General features: G+C 40.9%; 1 protein-coding gene across 3 annotated transcripts in view; it reads left to right on the top strand.

Annotated features, from left to right (window-relative positions):
- Positions 1–47: 47 nt before the first annotated feature.
- Positions 48–24,248, top strand: part of HNRNPD (heterogeneous nuclear ribonucleoprotein D) — a 27,831-nt gene continuing 3,630 nt past the window's right edge. For 2 of the 3 annotated variants that reach the window (XR_005292503.2, XM_038399042.2), the window contains exons 1-7: positions 48–414; positions 2,758–2,814; positions 16,282–16,450; positions 18,200–18,361; positions 19,856–19,987; positions 21,460–21,559; positions 21,652–21,798. Coding sequence is in view for 2 of the 3 variants with exons in the window: in XM_038399042.2 (XP_038254970.1) it covers positions 203–414; positions 2,758–2,814; positions 16,282–16,450; positions 18,200–18,361; positions 19,856–19,987; positions 21,460–21,559; positions 21,652–21,798 (979 nt within the window). In the remaining variant the exon portion in view is untranslated. The remainder of the gene's footprint in view (positions 415–2,757; positions 2,815–16,281; positions 16,451–18,199; positions 18,362–19,855; positions 19,988–21,459; positions 21,560–21,651; positions 21,799–24,248) is intronic. The other variant, XM_038399043.2, reaches the window with a different exon arrangement.

The following is a 24,248-nucleotide window of genomic DNA, read 5'->3' as shown; positions in this document are numbered from 1 at the left end:
ATCTTCCTGCGTTCTTTCCGCCCGCCATTTTACGTTGGGTTCGCGGCGGCGGCGGCGGCGCCATTAAAGCGGGAGAAGGAGGCACAGCCGCTAGGTCCGCCGGCCGGAGTACGAGCCCTCGCGGTCTTAGCCGGCAGGCGGAAGCGGGCGTCCGCGCGCGCCTGTCTCGAGCTCGCCGCGGCTCCTAGGGCGCGGCAGTGTCATGTCGGAGCAGCAGTTCGGGGGGGACTCGGCGGCCGTAGCCGGAGGCGGCTCGGCGGAGCAGGCGGAGCAGCAGGAGGGGATGGCTGGGGCGGGCGGCGCGGAAGGGGGCGGCGGCGGCGGAGGAGGAGGCGGCGGCGGCGGAGGAGGAGGCGGCGGCGCCGAGTCGGAGGGAGCCAAGATAGACGCGAGCAAGAACGAGGAGGATGAAGGGTGAGTAACGGCCGCTCTGGGCGGGGAGGCGGCTCCCGGCCTGTCCCCCTCTCCCCCCGGCCGCGCGGTGGGGTTTCCCGCTGTTTACGTCTCAGCGGCCTGGGGCCCGCAGTGACAGCCCCGGCAGCAGCCGCCACCAACGCCGTGCCTGGGGCCAGTTTGCGCGGGAGCCCAGGATCCCTATGTGCCTGTGGCGGGGCTGCCTGCCCCCGCCCCGGCTCGGCGGCAGTAACGCGCCTCGGGCCGCGTCGGGAGATGCCGCGCGATTATCGCCGCCCCTGCTCGGCCGGTTCCCTCGCGGAGCGGGGCAGGGAGACAGCGGCTGAATGTGTCTTGCAAGTGGGAGACGAGGCCGGCTGGGACGCTGTGGGCCGCCCTAGGAAAGTTCAACAGCTCCAGCTCACTCCGGTGTTGCCCTTAGGCGAGTGCTCCCCATAACTTCACTTCCACTGGCTGCAGGATCGAGTCCCTAATCCTCAACCCCGCAGGCACAGCAGGCTTTATCCGTCCTGCAACAGCTAAAGGCACTTAGACACACTTCTGTCTGAGGATTTTTTACTCTGGCAGATCACGCCTAAGATTGCTATAACTGAAAAGCTATCAAGAATACTTTCGGTTTTCAGTTTACTTCGTGCATTGGCTGCATCAGTTACCGACTAGCACTGCTGTGAGCTGGGTTAGATAATGCAGTGCCGCTGTACCTGAGTCTTGTTGCAATTGTGGATGGCACTGTAATGAGACTAACTAATCTCAGGTTGACAGCGTTTAAGTGACTGCTCAGGGTCCCACAGTCAGCTAGCTACTGGCAGAATGGAATCCGGGAGTTCCTACTTAATGTGCTCTCTCAGCTAGTGTTGTGAACTGTTGGTATTCCTCTAATCCCCCTTCCCCGCACCTTTGTGTTAGTTTGTACTCTGCCAGGTAAATAAACTACCTTGAGCCATCAGCAGCTCCCAATCTCCTTTTTCTGAAAACCCCTTCCGTGATCTCGCCCAGCTCAAAATGTGGTATTTTCACACTTATTTATTGCTGCCTTTAGCTTTAAAGGAGATAATTATAGTATCTTGTGTGAAGTATACATTGAATCCCTATTTTAGGGTTTTATGCTCTGCTCATCATTGTAGTGCCTTCTATGAAAAGTTAATAGCAACAGCAAAGTCTTTAGTGGACTTCATGGATTCTGACTCTTCTCAGGATAAAAACTCTGCCTGGAGTATCTTTTTTTTTTTTTTTTTTTTAGGCTTTTATTATCATTTTTTAGGAAACAGAAATGGCATCTTAACTCGGCCAATCTGTTGTCTATCATTCAGTCATATCTGCTTTTCATTGCTGCCTGAAATAAGCATTCACTGCTTTTTTCACTTGTAAGCCATACAGAGGCAACCCAGCAAAAGTTATATGGATTATATTTCTCCTTGTGTCTCGACAGGAGTATTTGCTAAATTCTAATTGTACCATCTTTATTGTTGGTGATGGTACATAAGCCAAAAAGAACTAAGTGTGTTTTTTTTAAATTGATTTTACAGGGCTTGTAATATGGAACCTTACAATTCCATGAGCTACTTTTTCAGAATAGAATTGCACTCCAAAATTTGTACTTTTCAGAACACTTATGTTAAAAGAGTGTTCAAAGCTATAGTTAAATCTAGATTTAGGGTCTGTGTGGATTGAGTGTTTGAGATTTGGTTGGGGTTAGGTAACACTTATTAAGTAACCATAACTTTTCCTAATCAAGACAAATCTTTAAATCCATATTTAGGCTTGTAAATCAGTGGCCTATCTTTCAGAATGGGGAGCCCATTGCTGCTCCTGTTGAAGAGCATCTACTCAGTACCTCTGGAAAATCAGGCCACTTCTGTTTAGGTACCTAACTGTAGGCATTGATGTTGGAAAAATTTAGCCAATGATTCTAGTTGGTGAACAAAAAAATTGTCTTTGGGAAGGTGATATAAACATCAAGAAACTAAACCATAACAGAAGTGCAAGATTTTTAGTTGTATTACTATATGCAATACTATGGCATGCGCATAATTTATTACTGAGATGTAGTCTTGAGCTGTGAACATCCATCTATAGTCTATTGATATGCTACTGTGCTAATTGCTGTTTTAGCTTGTTTTTCCCTGTAATGTTTTTGGCCCCTTTGCTGGTATCATTTTAATGGCTGCTGTGGGCTCTTGCTCATCTTCAAGTTGTTTAGACACTTAAACATCTCTGCTTGATAGCTAGCTACAGTGATTACACTAAATCTTATAAAAAGTATAAATAAGTTAAAACTGTAATCCTAACAAATGCTGAAAATTGAATTTTGATCAGTTACTGTATTGGTTGGTTGTTCTCTAGCAATTCAAACTCCTCCCCATGGCTTTCTGAAGCGGCAGCGCCACAGCGGGAAGAATGGTAAAACTTTACATTTATTTCTAAATGCTCAAGGGCTCTGATAGCAATAAATTGAAAAGCATTTTGGGGGGCACCTGTCTGGCTTGTGCCACTAACTGGCAACTTTTAATCCCCAGGACAAATTCCCGGTGGTTATTGCTTAAATATCTAATAGGATATATGATCTGCGAAACTATACAATTTTGTATGTGCAGGGTTGAATGTATAGGCTTAAAAAAATTGTTACTTAAATGGCTTATATTCTATGATTATGTAACTACCATTTGGTCAAACAAGATGCATTGTATTAGTGTTCCTTTATATTAATGGAGAAAAATCTAAATATTGACTGAGTGTTGTTAAATGGATATAATGTCCCTCTGATTTTCATCCTAATGCATTTACCTTTCTTTCATTTCCAAGTAAAATGAAGTGAGGTTTACTGAAAGTAAATCTTTTGTTTTAAATAGTAAAAAGTGTTGCATTATAAGAGCCATCCTCTTGGAAGAAGCAAAAATCTTACTGAATTTGCTGTAACCAAAGGTTATCTTAGATTGCTTATGTGAAAAAGTTCTTAGTAAAGTCAGCCCTTAAACTTCTGAAGACGACTGCTAATGCTTGGTGTGAGATGAGCAAATTTGCCAATTTATAACTAACATTTCATTTTAAAGCTTGCCTTGAATTAGTAGTAATTAGCATAATATAAGGTATGCTAAGTATTTCATTAATGTTTACCTTTAGCTAGTAATTGAAATTAAATGCATCCAAAGTACCTTTAAAGTAAACAGTTTAAGTATACCTTCCAGAAATGTTAAATATGCTGATCTTTTTAGATTAGGCACTGAGTACTCATCTGAGTATTACAGTTGTCAGTCTTCTTTCTGTTTCCGTACACCAGTGGTTCTCAAACTAGGGCCACCGTTTGGCCGGTTTGTTTACCTTCCGCGTCCGCAGGTTTGGCAGATAGCGGCTCCCACTGGCTGCGGTTTGCTGTTCCAGGCCAATGGGGGCTGCACATCCCTGGGCCCGCGCTGCTTCTCGCAGCCCCCATTGGCCTGGAGTGCGGCCAGTGGGAGCAGCGATCGGCCAAACCTACGTACGTGCAGGTTAACAAACCAGCCCGGCCCGCCAGGGGCTTTCCCTGAACAAGCGGCAGCCCTAGTTTGAGAACCACTGCTGTACACAACAGAATAGACCAGGATTCATTGAAGTGTAGTCCTAAATATGTTTGTGATCTCCAGTACAGTGAGACTCTCTGCAGCAACATACTTTTCTCAAGTACCACCAAAGCATAGTTCAGAGAGGCTTCAATTAACTCAGTTTTCTAATTTGAAATGGCTTCCTCCCCTCCTGGAGGTGACACACCAGTTGAATGGTAGAGTAGAAGACAGGTTCATTGAATGAGGATAACTTCTGTATGGCAGATCTGTCTCCTGCCCTCTGCAAACATGCTTGGAAGCCTCTTATTTCCCTCCCTGCTTACACAATGGCTTGACTGAGAGCAGGGAGAAAAATCAGAATTTTTTTCTTTAAAAACAAAAGCATCTGACGCTCTGTTTGACATTGGTAAATATTTACATACAGTATCTTCCTGTTTTCCTTTGACCTTTTATAACTTACAAGTTCACAACTGTTGTTTCTGCCATGTCCTTGCTGTTTAATGCACGCTCAGTAGAGGGTTGGGACTAGATTGTGGAGGAGGTTTTGTGGAGGGTCGTGATTGTCAGCCTAGACTGTAAGAGTAACTTTGCTGAATGGTGTCGGAACGTACCAGGTAATGCTTGCACTGTAACATTGCATTAATTTCCTCCGCTAAAGAGCCTCAGGATGTTGTTGATCTAGTCTCCCAGAACTTGAATGCTAGACTTGGAAAAAAAAAAATCCACGTGTCATTGTCTAGTAGGAAATTTCCTGACAGGCCTATTGGAGGAGGACCCAAGTACCAACAGTTTCTGCAGAATTTAAACTTTCTTCTAAGTCAGTTCTACACATGGAAGGCTTTGCTGGTAAACTTATTCCAATCCCGTACTTCCCCTGAACAAAATTAGTTATAGGTCCAAAAGTGCAGTTTTGCCAGCGTAACTGTGTGTATATTAAGGGTTTTTGTCAGTATAGCTGTGTGTGTCACTCTCAAATCAAATCTCTTACCCACCATAGCTGTTCTGGGAAAAGTTTGTAGGATAGATTTGGCATTAGTTTTAAGTTCTTACAGTTGTGACAGTAACCTTCCAAATGTCATCTGGTTGTAAACTGATGAAGTATTGTTTTACAAAGTCTGTAGGCACAATTAAAGGGAGCTTGTAAACTTCAAATTTTGAAATTCACTACATTCCCAGAATTTCACTGCCTGATAGAACTTTCTTTAAGTAAAAATAAAACTTCAGAAGGGCTCCTCTGCTCCCCCATTTACACAGCTACTTTTTTTTTCAGCAGGGAGCACGTGGAGGAGAAATTGTCCATAAACAACTACTGTCAGATGCACCAAGTTGTTTAATGAAAACTCCCTGAAAATGTGTGTTCTCTAACTTTTTAATGTCAATTAGGCATTCCAAATAACTGTAGTAGGTTTAAAGACTTCTTGAGACTATTTTTTTTCCCCCCAAGATGACAGTTCCTTTAACAAGAATAGTCAGTTCTGCTGATACTCAAAACCCTGTATACAGCACTGAAACTTTCAAGTAGCATGTCATCTTCACATTACTGCTTGGGCAAGATCGGGGCAACAGCAGAGGCAAGCATTGTGGATATATTCATGTGGGAGAATGATCCAAGGGGAAAAGCTGGGGTTGGCGAAGTTAGATTAGCAGATACCGAACCTGCCATGTACAGGTACACCTCTTGTTGAGGTGGGAGTAGAGATCAAAAACTGATTTCCCTTCCAGCATCTTTAAATTTATAAGTCTCCACTAGTCAGAAGTGATTAATCTTTAAAAAAGAAAAACCCACCTTTCAAGAAGAGGTCAGGAACAGTCCCTGGCAAAAATATAGCGTACACATCAGTTTTCAATGGCTGCTATGTATATTGAAATATTTTGATTAAGGCTTGCTTACACTTTGTTGTGTAGTGCAATCCTGAAAACTTACCATCTTCTTACCTATTTGCCTGTATATGTTAGAAAGCTTGGTTTGTAAACTTAGTGTCTCAATGACTATGCTTTTCTTACCCTGGAGTTTTGGAGTTTGAGTATGTTCTGAATTATTTGGCTACTGATTGACAAAGTCATAAACTCAGCCTTTAAAGGTAGACTCGTCACCTTCTTAGCTTTGTCTCGTCTTCCTCCCACCACTTTTTTTCAGTTACTTGCTCCATATTTTCTGCCTTTTTTTCACTTCTGTACAGCTTTGAGTCTCTAATTCTTATGTTTTCTGGGATGTTCCCAGGATTTCTTCTCTTTAAAGGTTTCATGACATTGTAACCCTTCTTCTGAGAGCTGGAGAGACATGGCTTCCTCTCTGCCCTGTAAATGCTGCTTCTGCAATCTGAAAGTTTATGGGATGCGTTTACATTCCACAGTGACTGGCTGCATTGGTTCTCACCCATGTGAATTGGCTGGCCCAAAAATCTTTGTTATAGATTTCTCATTTCAATTTATACTGAAAGTAAGCTCCTGAAGTCTTAATTCAGAGTATAGTCTTGATTTGTAGTCAAGGTCTAGGAGTATGCCTCATGTTATCCACTAAACCACCACTGTGAGGGTGCATTACTTGGGAATTAGTGACTATGTAGGAAGAGGTGATGGTCCAGATTTCTACAGAGGATTGGTAACACCAAACCACAAGCTGATTACTAGGGCCCTACCAAATTCACGACCATGAAAAACACGTCATGGCCCCTGAAATCTGGTCTTCCCACATGATATCTGCTCTTTTGTGTGCTTTTACCCTATACTATGCTATTCATGGGGGAGACCAGCGTTTCTCAGATTGGGGGTCCTGACCCAAAAGGGAGTTGCAAGGTTATTTTAGGCGGGTCGTTGTATTTCTACCCTTACTTCTGCGCTGCCTTCAGAGCTGGGTGGCTGTAAAGCGGTGGCTGTTGGCTAGCTGCCCAGTTCTGAAGGCAGCGCCCTGCCAGCAGCACCACAGAAATAAGGGTGGCAATACCATACCATGCCACCTGCACTGCTGCCTTCAGAGCTGGGTGGCCTGATAGTGGCGGCTGCTGACTGAGGGCCCAGTTCTGTAGGCAGCAATGCAGAAGTAAGGGAGATATGGTATGGTATTGCCACCCTTATTTCTGTGCTATTGCTGGTGTTGGCACTGCCTTCAGAGCTGGGCTCTCGGCCAGGAGCCACCACTCTTCACCACAACAATGTTGTGACCACCCCACAACTCCTTTTTGGCTCCAGACCCCTACAATTACAACACTGAAAATTCAGATTTAAATAGCTGAAATCATGACATTTATTATTTTTTAATATCTTATGACTGTGACATTGACCGAAATGAACTGTGCATTTGGTAGGGCCATACTGATTACGTACGAAATCGTCTGGACTGAGGAAACTGTTGATACGGTCATTCTTCCTAAAGGTATTTTGAAGTGATTTTTTTTAGGGAGTTTGATTCTTCCTTGTTCATTGGTCAGACATTGTCAGTTTGGCTTTATTCTGCATATCCAGAGAATTTGTGTTGTGTACATTAGTGAGTTGGTTTGAGACTGCATTTTTCTCTAGTAATTTGCTTAGGCAATACTCTTCTGAAGAGATTCCACTTTTCCAGAGGCCATATTGCTAACATTGTTCATTGTTGAGGCTACGTTTATATCACGGAGGTCATGGAAGTCAGGGAATCCATGATTTCCAGAAACCACCATGACATTCTCTGCTTCAGCCCCAGCGGTTATTGGACTCTGGAGCGGGCAGGCAGCGGGACCCTGGCAGGGTTCCAGCAACAGGGGGCCCCCTGCAGTGTTCCAGTGACAGGCAACAGCTTCATGTGCGCACAAGGGGGGATGCCTCCGGCGAGTGGCTGTGGGTGTTCCATTTTCTCTTTGGGAAATATGGTCACCGTGCAGCTTCCAGCTGCCGTGGATGGAGGAGGGCCCCCTTGCAGCTTCCAGCTGCCGTGGCTAGAGGGGGAACCCCACAGATCCTAGCCACCACAGTGGTGGGGGAAACCATGAAGCCACAGCAGCAAAAGTTACAGACAGGTCACGGTTTCCGTGACATGTCCGTGGCTTTTACTAAAAATAACTATAACAAAATCTTAGCCTTATTTATTGTACCTATAAAATCTATTCCTGCGGCTCTTTCGTTGGCAGTGACCTTTTCTGTCTTATTAGTTTTATGAAATTGTTCCATTCTTACATTACTGCATCACAGGCTACTATGTACGTTACTGGCACCTATATATACCCACCATACATCAGGGTGGTTATATAAAGGAGTCCATTCCATAGCTAGCATAAGGTCTTTTAAACTGCGGTACTGTCTAATTTCACTCAACTTTAACTGCTAGGTTTATAAAGGCCTCATTTTCCCCCCTGGAGATGCTAAACACCTTTAGCTCCCATTGACTTCAGTTGGTAGTGTGGGTACTTGGCATGTTTTTTGTTTTTGTTTTGTTTTGTTTTGTTTTTTAAATCTGTTCGTATTCTCTGAAAGGTCAACATGCAAGTTGCCACTTTTAAAATCCAATGTTGTATAACTGGGATAATTTTTACAAATACAAAATTTCCTGGACTTTGGCTGGTGGGAATAATGTACAGTGGAGTTGCATCTTACGCGGGGGTTAGGTTCTAAAGTCAGCGCTTAAGGCGAAAATTGCTTACAGTCAGAATTACCCTTGAAAATCGCCCATAACGTACATATACTGTGCATGGTTTTGTGTATACAACCTGGTACAGTAATATGTATAATGTATACAGTATATAATAGAGTACATATGGAAAATTTACATTACTGTATTTTTAATTACTGGGGATAATTACAGGGGGTCGTCAGGGCTTGATGTTGATCTAGGAGATGGAGGTGACGGAGAGCGAGTCGTAGACTGGGGTTGGCTCTGGTTCAGCTCGAGAAGTTGATTGCGTAGGCTCATCTGCTGCTGGTTGTTTTTTCTTGAAAAACACGGTGATTGGCAACTGTCACTGTTGTCTCTTGAGCTGCTCAAACATTTTTTTGTTACGGTCTCAAATTGTCCATAATACTACGTGTGATTTTGAGGCTTCGTTCCATAGAGGGATCGTATTCAGAAATTAAATCATTCAGGTGTTTTGCTTCTTGGAACACTTCAGCAAATTTATGAGGATTCTAACTTGCTGGCTCTTCCTGTTAGTCGTCGTCATCTTCGTCTTCTGTAGACAATTTTATCAGTTCCTGTAACTCTTGGTTAGTCATTGTTTCTCTATGGCTCTCAATTAATTCTTCAATTTCTTCCTCAAGGATGCTGACACAGCCATCACCACCCATTTAGCTGGCCACCTGAACAATGTGTTTCCCTTCTTTGTCAATGGTCGGGAAACCCTTAAAATCATTCACACATTCTTTCCATAGGTTTCGCCAACATGCATTGACTGTTTCAGGCTTGATTTCATCCATTGCCTGTTTAATACAAGTGATACAATAGGCAATGTTGAAGGACTTCCAGCACTCCATCACATTAAGATTGGGATCAGCATCCAAAGCGCTACGTATCTGTGAGAACATACGCCTCGTGCACGTGGCCTTGAAACAGTGAATCACGCCATGGTCGAGAGGTTGGAAGATGGAAGTGGTATTTGGGGGGGGGGGGGTAGACGACTTCAACGTCGTTATGCACAAAGTGGAGTGCTGCAGGGTGGCCAGGAGCATTGTCTACGATCAGCAACGCTTTAAAGTCAAGTCTTTTCTCTTCAAGGTACCGCTTGACCTCCGGAATGAAACTCTTGTGGAACCAATCCAGAAATAATGCTGCCATCACCCAAGCCTTTTTATTTGATTGCTAGAACACAGGCAGGAGATTTTTGTTCTTGCCTTTTAGGGCATGGGGATTTGCAGCCCTGTAGAGCAAGCCCGGCTTTATTAAATGCACAGCCGCATTGCCATAAAATAACAGTCACATGGTCTTTAGCTGCTTTGAAGTCAGGGGCTTGTCTTTCTGATTTCAAAGTGTAAGTGCGGTTGGGCATTTTTTTCCAGAAGAGCCCAGTCTCGTCAGCATTAAAAACTTGTTCCAGAAGATAGCCCATTTCTTCTTTGATTTTTCTTTAATTGTTCGGGGTAGGTTTTTGCTGCCTCTTCATCAGCAGGTGCAGCATCATCAGTAGTCTGCATGTTTTTGAGGTTGAAGTGGTTCCTAAAACTGTTAAGCCAACCTTGGCTGGCTTTGAATTCCTTCTCGTCAGAAGGTTGTCCCTCTTTGGCGAGAGGTTTGAAAGCGTGTAGAAGCTAAGAGCCTTTTCTCACAAGGTTTTGCCATCGATAGGCACACATTTACGGTTCATGTCTTCCAGCCATAAGTTGAATGCCTTTTCAATCTTCACTAAAGTCTTATCACGCACCTGGCTCATTATTGGAGCACTTGATGCCACGGCTTGACGAATTTGTCTCTCTTGAATCTTGATGGCACGGATGCTAGATTTGTTGCGGCCATATTTACGCGCCACGTTGGAGTCGGACATGCCGTCTCTCAATAAGTCCAAAACAACCAGTTTTTCCTCCATCATTAGAACAGATCACTGTTTCTTCAGTTGAGCACCAGATTAAGTAGTTGGCTTGTGTTTGAGCCATGTTGTACAAAAAATACGTACAGTATCTTTAAACATTAGAATCACGCTCAGCGCGGCTATCACGCTATGAGAGGCATGCGGGAACTGAGACCGACTGAGGGAACAGCAGATTCACATCTCCCATCTCACGCTCACTCCGGGACATATGCTCATTGAGTGGAATGATGGGCAGAATCGCCCACGCTATTTACAGGTATCTTGTTTTTTCTTTTTCTTTTTCTTTTTTTTTTTTTTTTGCCGAGCGCGTATAGTTGAATTCACGTAAGTTAAATGCGTGTATGATGCGACTCACCTGTACTGTCTTTTTTTTTTTTTTTAGATAAATCCTGTGAACTGTTCAAGTTGTATTCCTATCAGATGCTACCTGTGAATCACCACAGTTAAGATCAGTTCAGTTGCTCAAGTTGGTTGTGGTACTCCTCATCTTCCAGTTTGGCCGATAGAGCTAGCCTGGCTTTCGAGGCACACTGTAAAGTCTCTCTGTTTCCTCATACTTTTGAAGAGAAGGAACTTGATGGGGCACTTGGGTCTGGGCATGAGTATTATGACACAACACAGACTTCTGGCACTACCACTAAATTCCTATTTTAAAAAGAAAATTAATAATATTTACAAATAAAAACAAAATAATCCAAAACTTAATGCAGACAGAGTTTTTACACCAAGGGAAAGGAGTGTAGCCCCCCCAAAAGTCCACTAGGGGATTTATTGTGACTGTTGATTTTAAGTGGAAGATTCTTAAATACTATGGTGATACGCAGCAGTATAAAATCCTACAATAGATGGCTATTAGCACTTGAGTTGGAAGTTAGTTGATTTTGCTGGGTAGATTGACATGAGCTCTTGCTGACCCAAGTAACGTTAGTGACTAGGCTGGGTTGTACTAGCAGTATCAAGCTCATGTCATTAGTGGACTTGCTTCCCATATTTAACCTATTTTAAATCAAGCATTTCATACAGTATTTCTACATCAATAATTCAATAACTTTTCATTACAAAAGTAACATGTATTGCACAGCATAATTATCCATTCAAACACTTTGAAAATCATTTTAATAACCAACGTAAACTGTTAGGAGTCCTTAAGATGGATCGCAAGTGAAATTCACTTTTAAATGAGGTGTACACAGTTAAAATCTTCTAAATTCAAACATCTAACTTCAAATTAATTTTAAAATTAAAATAGCAGGAAGGGGACAAAAGTGTAGTGTTCATCTAGTATCCCATGTAGCCAAAGGGAATCCTCACATGGTAAAAATAAGGTAGATCTGGGTATTTTCGCTCTGCTCATCAAACATTGTATTTATCTCAGTGTTTAAATATTAAAGCCCAGATTCTAGGGAATCCAAAAGTAAAACGCTCCTTTGAAAGTGGGAAATTAAAACCCATGTTGCTACTCTTTCATAAAAGAGTAAATACCATGTTAAACTTCAGTCTTCAATAGTCATACAATGCATTTTGTCAAATAGACAATCCTTTCTTACAACTTTTTAATGTTTAAAGTAGAGCTGTCATTAATCGTAGTTAACTAAAGCTATTAACTCAAAAAAATAAATCGTGATAAAAAATTGCAATTGCTCTTATAACAATAGAATACTAATTGAAATTTATTAAATATTTGTGGATGTTTTTCTATATTTTCAATATTGACTTCAGTTGGAACACAGAATACAAAGTGCACTGTGCTCACTTTATATTACTATTTTTGATTACAAATATATGTACTGTAAAAATGATTAAACAAATAGTATTTTTCATTTCACCTCATACAAGTACTGAAGTTCAATCTCTTTATCATGAAAGTGCAACTTCCAAATGCAGATTATTTTTGGTTACATAACTGCACTCAAAAATAAAACAGTATAAAACTTGAGAGCCTACAAATCCACTCAGTCCTACTCCTTATTCTGCCAATTGCTAAGACAAACAAGTTGGTTTACATTGATGGGAGATACTGCTGCCTGCTTCTTATTTACAATGTCACCTGAAAGTGAGAACAGGTGTTTGCAGGGCACTTTTGTAGCTGGCGTTGCAAGGTATTTACATGCCAGATATGCTAAATATTTGTTTGCACCTTCATGCTTCAGCTACCATTCCAGAGGACATGCTTTCATGCTGATGATGCTCATTAAAAAAAATGCATCAATTAAATTTGTAACTATACTCCTTGGGAGGAGAACTGTATGTCCCCTGCTCTGTTTTACCCGCATTCTGCGTATATTTCATGTTATAGCAGTCTCGGATGATGACCCAGCACATGTTTGTTTTAAGAACACTTTCACTGCAGATTTGACAAAATGCAAAGAAGGTACTGATGTGACATTTCTAAAAATAGCTACAGCACTGGACCCAAGGTTTAAGAATTGGAAGTGTCTTCCAAAATCTGAGAGGGACGAGGTGTGGAACATGCTTTTAGAAATCTTAAGAGTGGGGAGGGATAGCTCAGTGGTTTGAGCATTGGCCTGCTAAACCCAGGGTTGTGAGTTCAATCCTTGAGGGGGCTATTTAGGGATGTGGAGAAAAAATTAGGGATTGACCCTGCTTTGAGCAGAGGGGGTTAGACTAGATGACCTCCTGAGGTGCCTTCCAACCCTGCTATTCTATGAACACTCTGATGCGCAAACTACAGAACCCAAACCACCAAAAAAGAAAATCAAGCTTCTGCTGGTGGCATCTGACTCAGGTGATGAAAATGAACATGCATCAATCTGCACTGCTTTGGATCACTAGCCAGGAGAACCCGTCATCTGCATGGAAGCATGTCCTCTGGAATGGTGGTTGAAGCATGAAGGGACATGTGAATCTTTAGCGCATCTGGCACATAAATATCTTGCAACGCCAACTACAACAGTACCATATCAATGCCTGTTCTCACTTTCAGGTGACATAGTAAACAAGAAGCAGGCAGCATTATCTCCTGCAAATTGTAGGTGGCCTTGTTTGTCTGAGTGATTGGCTGACCAAGGAGGAGGACTGAGTGGACTTTTAGGCTCTAAAGTTTTACATTTGTTTTATTTTTGAATGCAGGTTTTTGGTACATAATTCTACATTTATAAATTCAACTTTCATGACAGAGAGATTACACTACAGTACTTGAATGAGGTGAATTGAAAAATACAATATTTTGTTTTTAGAGTGCAAATATTTGTAATAAATATAAAGTGAGCACTGTACACTTTGTATTCTGTGTTGTAATTGAAATTAATATTTTTGAAAATTTAGTAAACATCCAAAAATATTTAAAATAAATGGCATTCTGTTGTTTAACCGCGCGATTAATTTGGTTAACCGCTTGACAGCCCTAGTTTAAAGATATTACAGTATTTTGGAGTACTTCAACATCTGCAAGAGCCAAAAAGGCTGGCCATGCTAATGGCCTATCTTAATCTAAACAGTATTGCTATGCTTATTTTATGGAAGTAGACAAAAAATGTTTTTGTACTGTAAGCTTCCCTGTTGTTTAACCTTTTCAAGGGCATAATGATATGAGGGAAGGTTTTGGTAAGTTTGCATTGCTATAATTTGCTCATTTATTGAGCCCTTCTGTAAGCATGTCATCTTTTTCTTTTCTTGCTTCACTCAGAAAAAATAGTTTCCCCAAATAGTTTGTTGGGAAATCTTATTCCCCAACATGCCATAGATATAACACTAAGCCTTTTCTTTTGTTATAAAAACCTTGAAAACTTGAAGAAATTCTCCCATAAATGTATCCTCCTAAATCAGTGATACTCGGACTGAGGCTCACGAGCCACAAGTGGCACTTTAATGTGTCTCCTGAGGCTCTTTGCAGCACGTGATATTAAAACACTGTGTGACTTCATTATTAACCAATAAGGATGCTTCTACTATGTTATTAACCAGTTGTAGTTGATAAAATTATATTTGGTCAGTCATTTTGCAGTGAGAGTAATAATACATATATATAATAATATAAAAAAAATAGAAAATGAAACAGTTTTCATGCTATTGGGGCTGTTTTAGGTAATGTTGGTTGCTAATTGACTACTGAACCACCGAAGTCTGAATATCGGTGTGTTAAAGCATCTCCGGAGCGTAGAGCACTTCTGAGTGTCTGGCACCACTAATGTGATGGTGCAACACTCAGTTGCCCAACTAACCCCTCCATACTTGTCTTGAAAGCATTAATCCTGGGAAGGGCTTCTAGTACTCTGGTAAAGAGCAAAGGCAATTGGAATAATATATGAAGGGATGGAGAGGAGTGGGTCTGCTGGGGATTAATTCAGAATGTATGTATGTTTTTTGGGGGGGGGGGGGAATAAGTTGTAGTCACTGGTATTAAACATGTAACATCTGTAGGCTGGAGCCTCTCTCTCTCTCTGTCCACTGCAGTTGCATAAGGATTAGATAAATCTGTCAAAAGACTATGCATTCCTAAGGCCATGACTAACGTAGCAAGATCTGGAAGTGAGTGGCCTTGATAGTCCAATCTGTATATGCAGCTTCGATTTAAAGAGGTCATCCGGCATATAGTGATGTGACATAACTCATGCTATGTGCTGGTATATATTTTGTAAAGTAACTTTCTGCACATGTTTAACATAGAGGAGTTTGGATTTCTGTTGTGTGCAGAGGAACATTCTAGTGATTTCTAGAATGAATACAAACTTGTAGAAATAAGTTTTAGTTGGGGCAATAAAGAGAACTAGGTCTTGTCGGAATTTTCTTTGCAGATCTGGCTGGATCTTGTTTTCTTTTGTGATTTTTGGAGCCAGTGTAAAGCAAAATTACTTTAAAATGATTCTTCACTGGAATGGGTACAAATAACGTTTGTCTAATAGTTTTAGGAAAGATTCCATTCACACTTTCACTTGATTAATTTAAGTTGACACAAATCATAAAATGCTCCCTTCTGAGGAGGTAAGATGTTTAGCCTTTTCACTCCTTATTTCCCAACTCTTTGCATTGGGAGAGTGACTTGATTCCAAACTATCTAGTGTACCACCATATTTACAATTAAAATGAAAATCAAACTTAGATGAGCCTACCCACATTAAGTCGCATAGCCAGTGTGATTGGGAAGACAATGGATTTACAACTTGTTTGGGCACTCATTTTGGAAAAAACACATGGCCTCATCAGTATATAATTTTATAAATTTAGTATTGGTCTTGGTCTGAGCATATAACTTTAGAGTCATGCTCCATTACTGCATAATCCTCTTCCATGTAAGTAGAGTAATTTGTCCCCAACTTGGTAGAGTTTTTGTCTAGGAACTTAAGTAGTGGCAAACCAGACATATTTGTGCCTGTCCAGCTCAGACTGGCATATACAGCTCAATGGGTAATCTGCACTTACTTTGTGATTTATTTTGAAAAGTAACTATGGAATAATGACAACTTAATCAACATTTGATCCCCTGTGGGGCTGAGTGAGTGCAACTGAGAACAGAATGTGGTTGGAAGGATCTTCAGTGGTGGTGGTGTGAAGTAGGAAGAATCCCCCTTGTCTTCTCAGCCCCCACATTGAGTTTGTAGGGCTGGCAGCTTAATAAGTCTTATTTGTAAACTACATAAATGACGGACACAAATATGGAACTCAAAATGTCACTTTTACGTAGATTTTTCAGTTGTGGCAAATTTGACCAGGACCACTTTCTGAAATGTAGAGGGATGATCAGATGTATAATGGGGTATTGCTGATAGTATCCTACCAAAGTTCCCTAATTGAAAAAATGAGCTCTTATGAAAAAATAAAATATATCCTGTTTATCATATTTTAGCACAGATATTAACAAATTAATAATCTTGTCTTTACAGGAAAATGTTCATTGGAGGCCTTAGCTGGGACACTACAAAGAAAGATCTGAAGGACTACTTCTCCAAATTTGGTGAAGTCGTAGACTGCACTCTGAAGTTAGATCCTATCACAGGGAGATCAAGGGGTTTTGGCTTTGTACTTTTTAAAGAGTCTGAGAGTGTAGATAAGGTAGTGTTATTCTCTAATCTAATTAATTCATTTACCCTTTAAATGAACGGTACAGAAATTCAGTAATAAGGCTCTTGTGTGCATCTTGTTTACATAGTCTATTAAAAAGATACAGCTTTTGAGAAGTAATATTTTTCCAGAGGCTGCTTTTTAAAATGCTTTTACTTCAACCATCTGTCTGACCTGTCCAACTCCTTGGCAATGAACAGCATTTCTTGAAGCAAGGTCTCATGTCCTTCACTGCAAGGAAATCTCTCTTGGCATGTCAGCCCTTAGTCCTTGTCTACACTACAGTGGTAGGTTGATGTAATCTGCTTTACATCGACCTAGCTATGGAAGTCTCTTTACTTACATTTGATGCTCGCCGCCATAAGTGCCTCTCTATGCTAATTTAATAACACCACCTCCCCAACCAGTGTAGTCAGTTGATTGTAATTAAGTTGATGCAGTGTCAATGTAGACACTGCATTGCTTACCTCAACAGTTACTGGCTTTCAGGAGCTGTCCCACAATGCCCCACACTGACAATAGAATTGTTATAAGCGCTCCTGGTGAGGGGGAACACTGCTGATACAAGGAGCTGAGTGTGTGTGCTCACAAGCGATTTAATAACTGTGGTGGCTGTATGCCAATGTAAGTTAGGTTAACATAATTTCGTAGTGTAGACAAGACCTCAGACACTACAGTATTAAATGCTGTCGAAAAAAACCTTAGCTATCTGTAACACCCTTCATTTCTGATTTTTACCAAAAAATTCCTGGGTTTTACAAAAGCTATTTGGTTTATACCAGTTTTCACTTGAATATTAGACCATTCAAGTACCTGAAAATGACTGTTAAGAAAATCCAATACATTGTTAGATAGATGTTTGGTGTTTAATAAATTAAAAAGACAAGGTGAGTGAGTTAACATCTTCTATTTGGCCAACTTCTGTTGGTGTAAGACATGCTTTTGAGCTTCTCTGTATATTAGCACTTCGCTCTAATATCCTGGGACTAACATGGCTACAACAACACTGCAAATGGTAATAAATGAGTCTAAGTCTAAATGCGAGGCTCTGTTAAAGCAATGTAATTTAATGTAGTGGCAAATATACGCACATGCGTATGTACTGTTAATGCACAGTTCCTGAAGTAAACCACAGGATTGTACTGTGTTTGCACTCTTTCAATATTCTTATCTTTTTCTATTTGTTGCCTGCCTGGTCCCACAATGTTTACCCTCGTATTTACCTAGAAAGTGGAAATAAACTTTTTGCACCAATTTTCACCCGTTTTTAAATTTTTATAATAAAACTGATCAAGTTCTTGGAAATTTTAAACAATATAAAAAACAAAGGGCTTTGGATATCCAGTAGTGTGGAACCATCTGCTCAGCAAAAATATTGGACCTTATGTGGTCTAAACAGATGGTAGTTCACAAACTGTAAAGGGAGAAGAAAGTGGTTTGATCTTTTTCAAATTTTCTTTTAGAGTACCTTCTTTGAATACTGTGTCCTTAACTTCCTTTTATGGCACTCGGCTCCAAAGTGATAAGTGCTTAGATTAAGAGTTTAGGGAGGAAACGTATAGTCAGTGTATATTGGCCCATATTGCAGACCTATTACTTGGTTATGCACTTGTAAAAGTGCTCAGTTTATGCCCATCTTTAGTTAATCCTGTATCTTTGGCATTACACTTTGCCAAAAACTGCAGTAAAGTATTTAGTTAGTTTGAAAAGTCAAAATGTTGTTAACTTCAAATTTTATAGGTCATGGACCAAAAAGAACATAAACTGAATGGAAAAGTGATTGATCCAAAAAGAGCTAAAGCCATGAAAACAAAAGAACCTGTTAAAAAGATTTTTGTTGGTGGACTATCTCCAGATACACCTGAAGAGAAAATAAGGGAGTATTTTGGAGGTTTTGGTGAGGTATGTGACAAAAGCTGTTTAATCCACTTCTATTTTGAGTACCTTCTGACATGGAAACATTCTAATTTTGACAGTGGTGCTGCTATAACGCATGTTTTTAAAATGTTGAGGCTTAACATTATTTGCCTGGCCAGTGTATACTCTAGACTTAACTAGAGTGTTCGAAATTTTTTAGACTAAGTGGGAATCTAATCTTGCTTTCTAAAGCAGTTCAGATTTGCCTTGAAAATTCTCTTCATCCAGTGGGCTGACACATTTTTTTGAAAGGAGAGTAAAATACTTCTGCTTTATTTTCTAACATTATCTTAATGGTAAATGTGGGAAAAAGTATCTTTTGTGCTTGTGCTGGTGAATCTCCATAAATTCTATAAAGCTGGCTTAATTGGCTGCCTATTCCCCACTGACCTGGCGAATCCTACTAACATGAACCTTTCAGCCCACGTCAACACAACAGTCAAGAAACCTGGTCACCAACTGGTTGTGCTCTACCCTGATTACAAATGAAGTTCCATTTTGTAATGTACTGTGGACCTTAACTGGCCTATGTTAAATTGGAATCTACTTTATAACTTGGGTAAGGAGATTTGTTGGACATTCCCTTATTTACATTGGTATATTTGCAGTCAAGTTCTTAAACTCCAGATGTAAAATTGTTCTTGTAACATGGTTTTAGTGCCAGGATGGGTAATACAGGTGCCATGACACTGGAACTACATCTCCTGGAAATTAGAAATACTTGACTGAAAAATAGATTCATAGATACTAAGGTCAGAAGGGACCATTCTGATCATCTAGTCCGACCTCCTGCACAGCGCAGGCCACAGAATCTCACCCACCCACTCCTATGAAAAACCTCACCCATGTCTGAGCTATTGAAGTCCTTAAATCATGGTTCAAAGACTTCAAGGAGCAGAGAAGCCTCCCTCAAGTCAACCATGCCCCATACTACAGAGGAAGGCGAAAAACCTCCAGGGCCTCTCCAATCTGCCCTGGAGGAAAATTCCTTCCCGACCCCAAATATGGCAATCAGCTAAACCCTGAGCATATGGGCAAGATTCACCAGCCAGATACCCAGGAAAGAATTTTCTATAGTAACTCAGATCCCATCCAGCTAATATCCCATCTTAGGGGATTTGGCCTATTTACCCTGAATATTTAAAGATCAATTACTTACCAAAATCCCATTATCCCATCATACTGTGAAGCAAATCATGCTGGTGTAATTATTGAAGACTTTTTTATCATGTAACTTAAATTTGAATGTGAACATGAAATATATAGGTATATATTACTTTCAGTTTCCATGTATGGTGAGAGCAAAATGCCTCTGCATGGAAGCTTGTTACCTGCATGTATCTGTTAAATAAGTTCAGTTAACTAATATGAGCTATGCAGATGTAACTTTGTGTGATTATCTGATTTTAAACATAGTAAAGTATGGAGGGTTGTTTTTGGTAAGAATGACATTGAAATATGTTAACTTGTTTTCACCAGGTGGAATCTATAGAACTCCCCATGGACAACAAAACCAACAAAAGGCGTGGATTCTGCTTTATTACTTTCAAGGATGAGGAACCAGTGAAGAAAATAATGGAAAAAAAATACCACAACGTCGGTCTTAGTAAAGTATGTTAAAGTCTTATTAGAGGAATTTTAAATTGCTTGTAGTAACAGAGCAAATAACCTATTCCACACACGGAAAGTTGAGCTGCTTCCATTTTATTTGTGGTAGTATCCTAGAAATGTATGGCATAGCTATAACAAAGTATTTTAGCTCATCAGTGTTTGTATTATATAAGCACCAAGTGTGTGCCTTGTTTTTTGATGCATATTGGGAATCCTTGTTCGTGTCTTCCTCTGGAACAGAGACTCTGGGCCTTATGCCACTCTTGCTACCAACAAGTGTGTGGCCTAAGGGCAGGTCTTCACTTCCCGCTGGATCAGCGGGTAGTGATCGATATATCGGGGATCGATTTATCGCGTCTCATCTAGATGCAATAAATCGATCCCCCAACACGCTCCCCGTTGACTCCGGAACTCCAGCTCACGAGAGGCTGAGGCAGAGTCGACGGGGGAGCAGCAGCGGTGGACTCACCACCGTCCTTGCAGCAACGTAAGTCGGCCTAAGATATGCTGCCTTCAGTTATGCTATTTGCATAGCTGCAGTTGCGTATCTAAGGTCGACCCCCGTCCCTAGTGTAGACCAGGGCGTAGACAATTTATCATCCTTTTCATTCAGCGGTCTGGCAACAGCACACTCGCTTATTCCTACTGGCAGGGCTCAATGCACCAACCTTCCCACCCCCTGGGTGAGACTTACCTCTCATCTCCTTCTGGGCCCACTACAGCCTCCTTTAAGAACCTTGGAATCTCTCCCCTCCACAGCCTTCTCTGCCTTCTTCTACCACATATACTTTATCTATAGTTTTGAAATGGATTGTTTCTTTGAATCAGTATCATACTTGCATCCTGGTTTAACTGTTCAACTGCTTGGAAATGCTTTCTTGTTAGTAAAATACTTAAGTGGAGTATAAACCAGTGAAAATTGTCTTAAACTGGTACTAAACCAAAATGGAAACATGCTTGCAATCAGATCCTGGACTGTATAGTTCAGAAATCGCCTCACTTGTGTAAGTATGGCCAATAGCAAAAATAATGTAAAAATGAAAGCTTAAGTTTTACGTGACTGTTTACATACTGACAGCTGAATTGAGCTTTCAGAACGTAACTGAGTAAAACTAGTGATGCTTTTATAATTCAATCTGGTCCAAACTTTCTAAGGCTATAAAATTTGTAAACCAGATGAAAAACTGAAGTATGGAAATAAAATTTAATCTAAACAATTCCTTTAAGAATTAGTGTCTATACCAGATGTGATGGAAACAGTTTGTCACTGAATTTTCACATGTTATGAAATAGAGTAGGTAACTGTTTTTAGATTGAAGTTTTGTTCTTTTTCATAAGACTCCAGTGTGACTATTATTTATCCTGCGTTCATCTCTTAACTAAAGTACTAACTTACAATCAGTTGGCTTATAAATTACTTTAAAGACTGCTTTTTTTCCAATTAGGTTTGATTTTAACTTTTGGTCTTCTAGTGTGAAATAAAAGTAGCCATGTCAAAGGAACAGTATCAGCAGCAACAGCAATGGGGAAGTAGAGGAGGATTTGTTGGAAGAGCCCGTGGAAGAGGTGGTGGTAAGTTTGTGCTTAACTTTTTACTAATTTTAGAAAGGTGGCTATATTCTTTCAGTATTCTAATTTTTTGGCAATTTACTACTGTGCTTTAGGCCCCAGTCAAAACTGGAACCAGGGATATAGCAACTACTGGAATCAGGGATATGGCAACTATGGCTACAACAGCCCAGGATATGGTGGCTATGGAGGATATGACTACACTGGTTACAACAACTACTATGGATATGGTGACTATAGCAGTAAGTACTGAGTTTTCTATATAAAGTGTTGTTTGACTTCTGTTTTAAACTTGTACAATGAGAAGGGATGTCAGATGACTTAAAGTACCCTACAGGGGTATTTTAAATCATGTTTAGTGTTTAATCTCTTGAAAGCCGGAATCAAAAATGTATCCATACCTGTGCTCACTCCCCTGATCTCATAGAAATCTGTTTTTTGGCTTGATCTTGAGTTACGGACATTTAGTGCTCATGGCAGCAGTTGACCATATGTGTTGCTGGTATGCACATGGGATCTGCAGGTTTTTTCAGTGATTATCCCTTCTTTTTGACAGCTTCTGTACATTCCCTCTTCTGGTATATGCCAGCTCTGGTGTTGAGCTGTGAAACTGCCTTGAAAAGCTGTGCCCACTGGAAGATTCACAAGAGAACTCGCCCTATTTTATGGGGAGTGCAACCTCCCAATTGCCTCCCAATTATCCCTCATTACAGAGAGCAAATGGAACTTGCTTTTGTGTCCTCACACTAAATCTTCACTTAGCCTACCCTCAATCTGTCTTTACTAGCTTTAAGTGTGGTATAGGTTAGTTCAGTGTAGATGACCCTTTCCTTACCCTGTATTGCCACAGTGTTGGGCCCTAATTCCAACAGGGGCTTTAAGATTTGTACCACTTTTGGTGCCTCCTGTGCATGGGTGAAACTCATTTGGTAAAGCCAGAGTATGGTCTGTTAAGTATTTAGTCTATCTTGATGGGCCAATGAAAGATACCAAGACCAGCCTCTGTGCTGAGACCCTCTGACATTGGAGCCAAGATGCACTGTGCCACTCCAGCCTTAATGCCACCTTCTACCATAGATTCAAGGTTGTACTCTCCTCTGTGCTCTACTGGGAGCAAATGCCTCATTTGGCATTGAATACATTCAAAGTGGCACTGAAGACAAGATCAGTGCCTCCTACCAAGACCTCAGTAGCATTGTCACTGACTCAGGAGGTGCCAACCTCCGTGCCTGTTCCATGCTTGGCACCATTGCCAAGATAGTTTCTCTCTCTCTTTGGTACTCTGACCCATGAGTCGCTTGAAGATTGTTGAACACCACTGTCACCTCTTCTGCACACTCGTCTGGAGCTGGATGCTCCAGCATCAATTAACTTGGACTCCTTGCAGTTTAAGTCCCCATTGCTTCCATCTTTGTTGGAGTGGGGTCCACTTGTTGACACTACTTGCCACCCTAATGCTTGCTTTCCCACAAAAGAACAACTGGATATAAACTGGCCATCAATAAGTTTAGGCTTGTAATTAGACAAAGGTTTCCAATCAGAAGAGTTCATCAGAATTCAGAATTTTTAGCCTGCTTTTTGACTCCGTTGTCCTTATTCTGCTGTATTCATTTCTTCCATTTCTTAGAATCGTGAAATTTGTCATTTCATCATCACTTTCACCCAGGTTGCCTTCCACCTTCAGATTTGCAATCAATTCGTCCTTGTAGGTCACAATCAAGTCTAAAATGTCTTTCACTGGTTACTGCTTCTACTTTCTGAAACAAAAACATTTTCCCCAATAGATTGCAAAAACTTACTGGAAATTTTGTGTTTTGCTGTATTATTTTTTCAATAAATGTCTGAGTAGTTAGTCCCCCATTACTAGCAGGCGTGTTTTGGGTATTTCTGTTCTTGAAATGCCTAATCCACCTCCCCTTCCTAATTAGATGGTCTTCAGTTGATTCCTATTTCCTTTCCCCACCCCCTTTCTTTTCCCCCAGAGACTTTCAACTGGTCTGCCTCTAACCTCTTGCATCTCAGAACAGGTGTATATGTTCTGATGTATAATGCAATACTGCCTCCCTTTTCCCCTGTTTGTTCTTCTTGAACAAGCTATACCCCACAATAGCAGTATTCCTGTCATGAGATTTATCCCCCAAGCCTCTGATGCCAGTTGAATAATTTAGCTTATGTACTAATACTTCTTATTGATTTTTTACATTTGTGTATAGATATCTAATACGATGAGAAGATTCTCTCACTGATTTCCCTCTTGTTGTTCCTATGACCCTATTGTAATTTTCCGTATCCTGTGGGCTTTTGTCATCTGCCTCTTTTGTATTAAGGACAAACCCTACAATCTCCAGGTTCTTTAAGGAAATGGTAAATGTCACCCTTTCTTCCCTCCCCCATTAGGAAGTCTCTGCCCTCATGGAACTTAAATCTTTTCCTAATGAAGCTATTGGGCCTTCCTTTTGCTCAAGCATCTATCGATCTAAACTACTTTCTCGATAGCAAAAATGTCTGCTTAGTGTTTTGGTGGCTTCTCCATCTTGTACTGTGTTCAGCTAGGCCCCATCCCAGCTTCATGCCTTGGGTCTCTGATTTCCATCTCTCTCAATGCATATCCCTCTTGCTGGTCTTGTTGTGACATTTCCATCCCGGGGGGGGCCATGCCCTAGATGCAGAGTGTGCGCTCTGTTTTTACCTG

The sequence above is a fragment of the Dermochelys coriacea genome, chromosome 4, assembly GCF_009764565.3.
Source record: "Dermochelys coriacea isolate rDerCor1 chromosome 4, rDerCor1.pri.v4, whole genome shotgun sequence".
Lineage (NCBI taxonomy): Eukaryota > Metazoa > Chordata > Testudines > Dermochelyidae > Dermochelys > Dermochelys coriacea.
The sequence above is the reverse complement of the archived record's forward strand: the minus strand, read 5'-3'. Positions and strand labels throughout refer to the sequence as shown.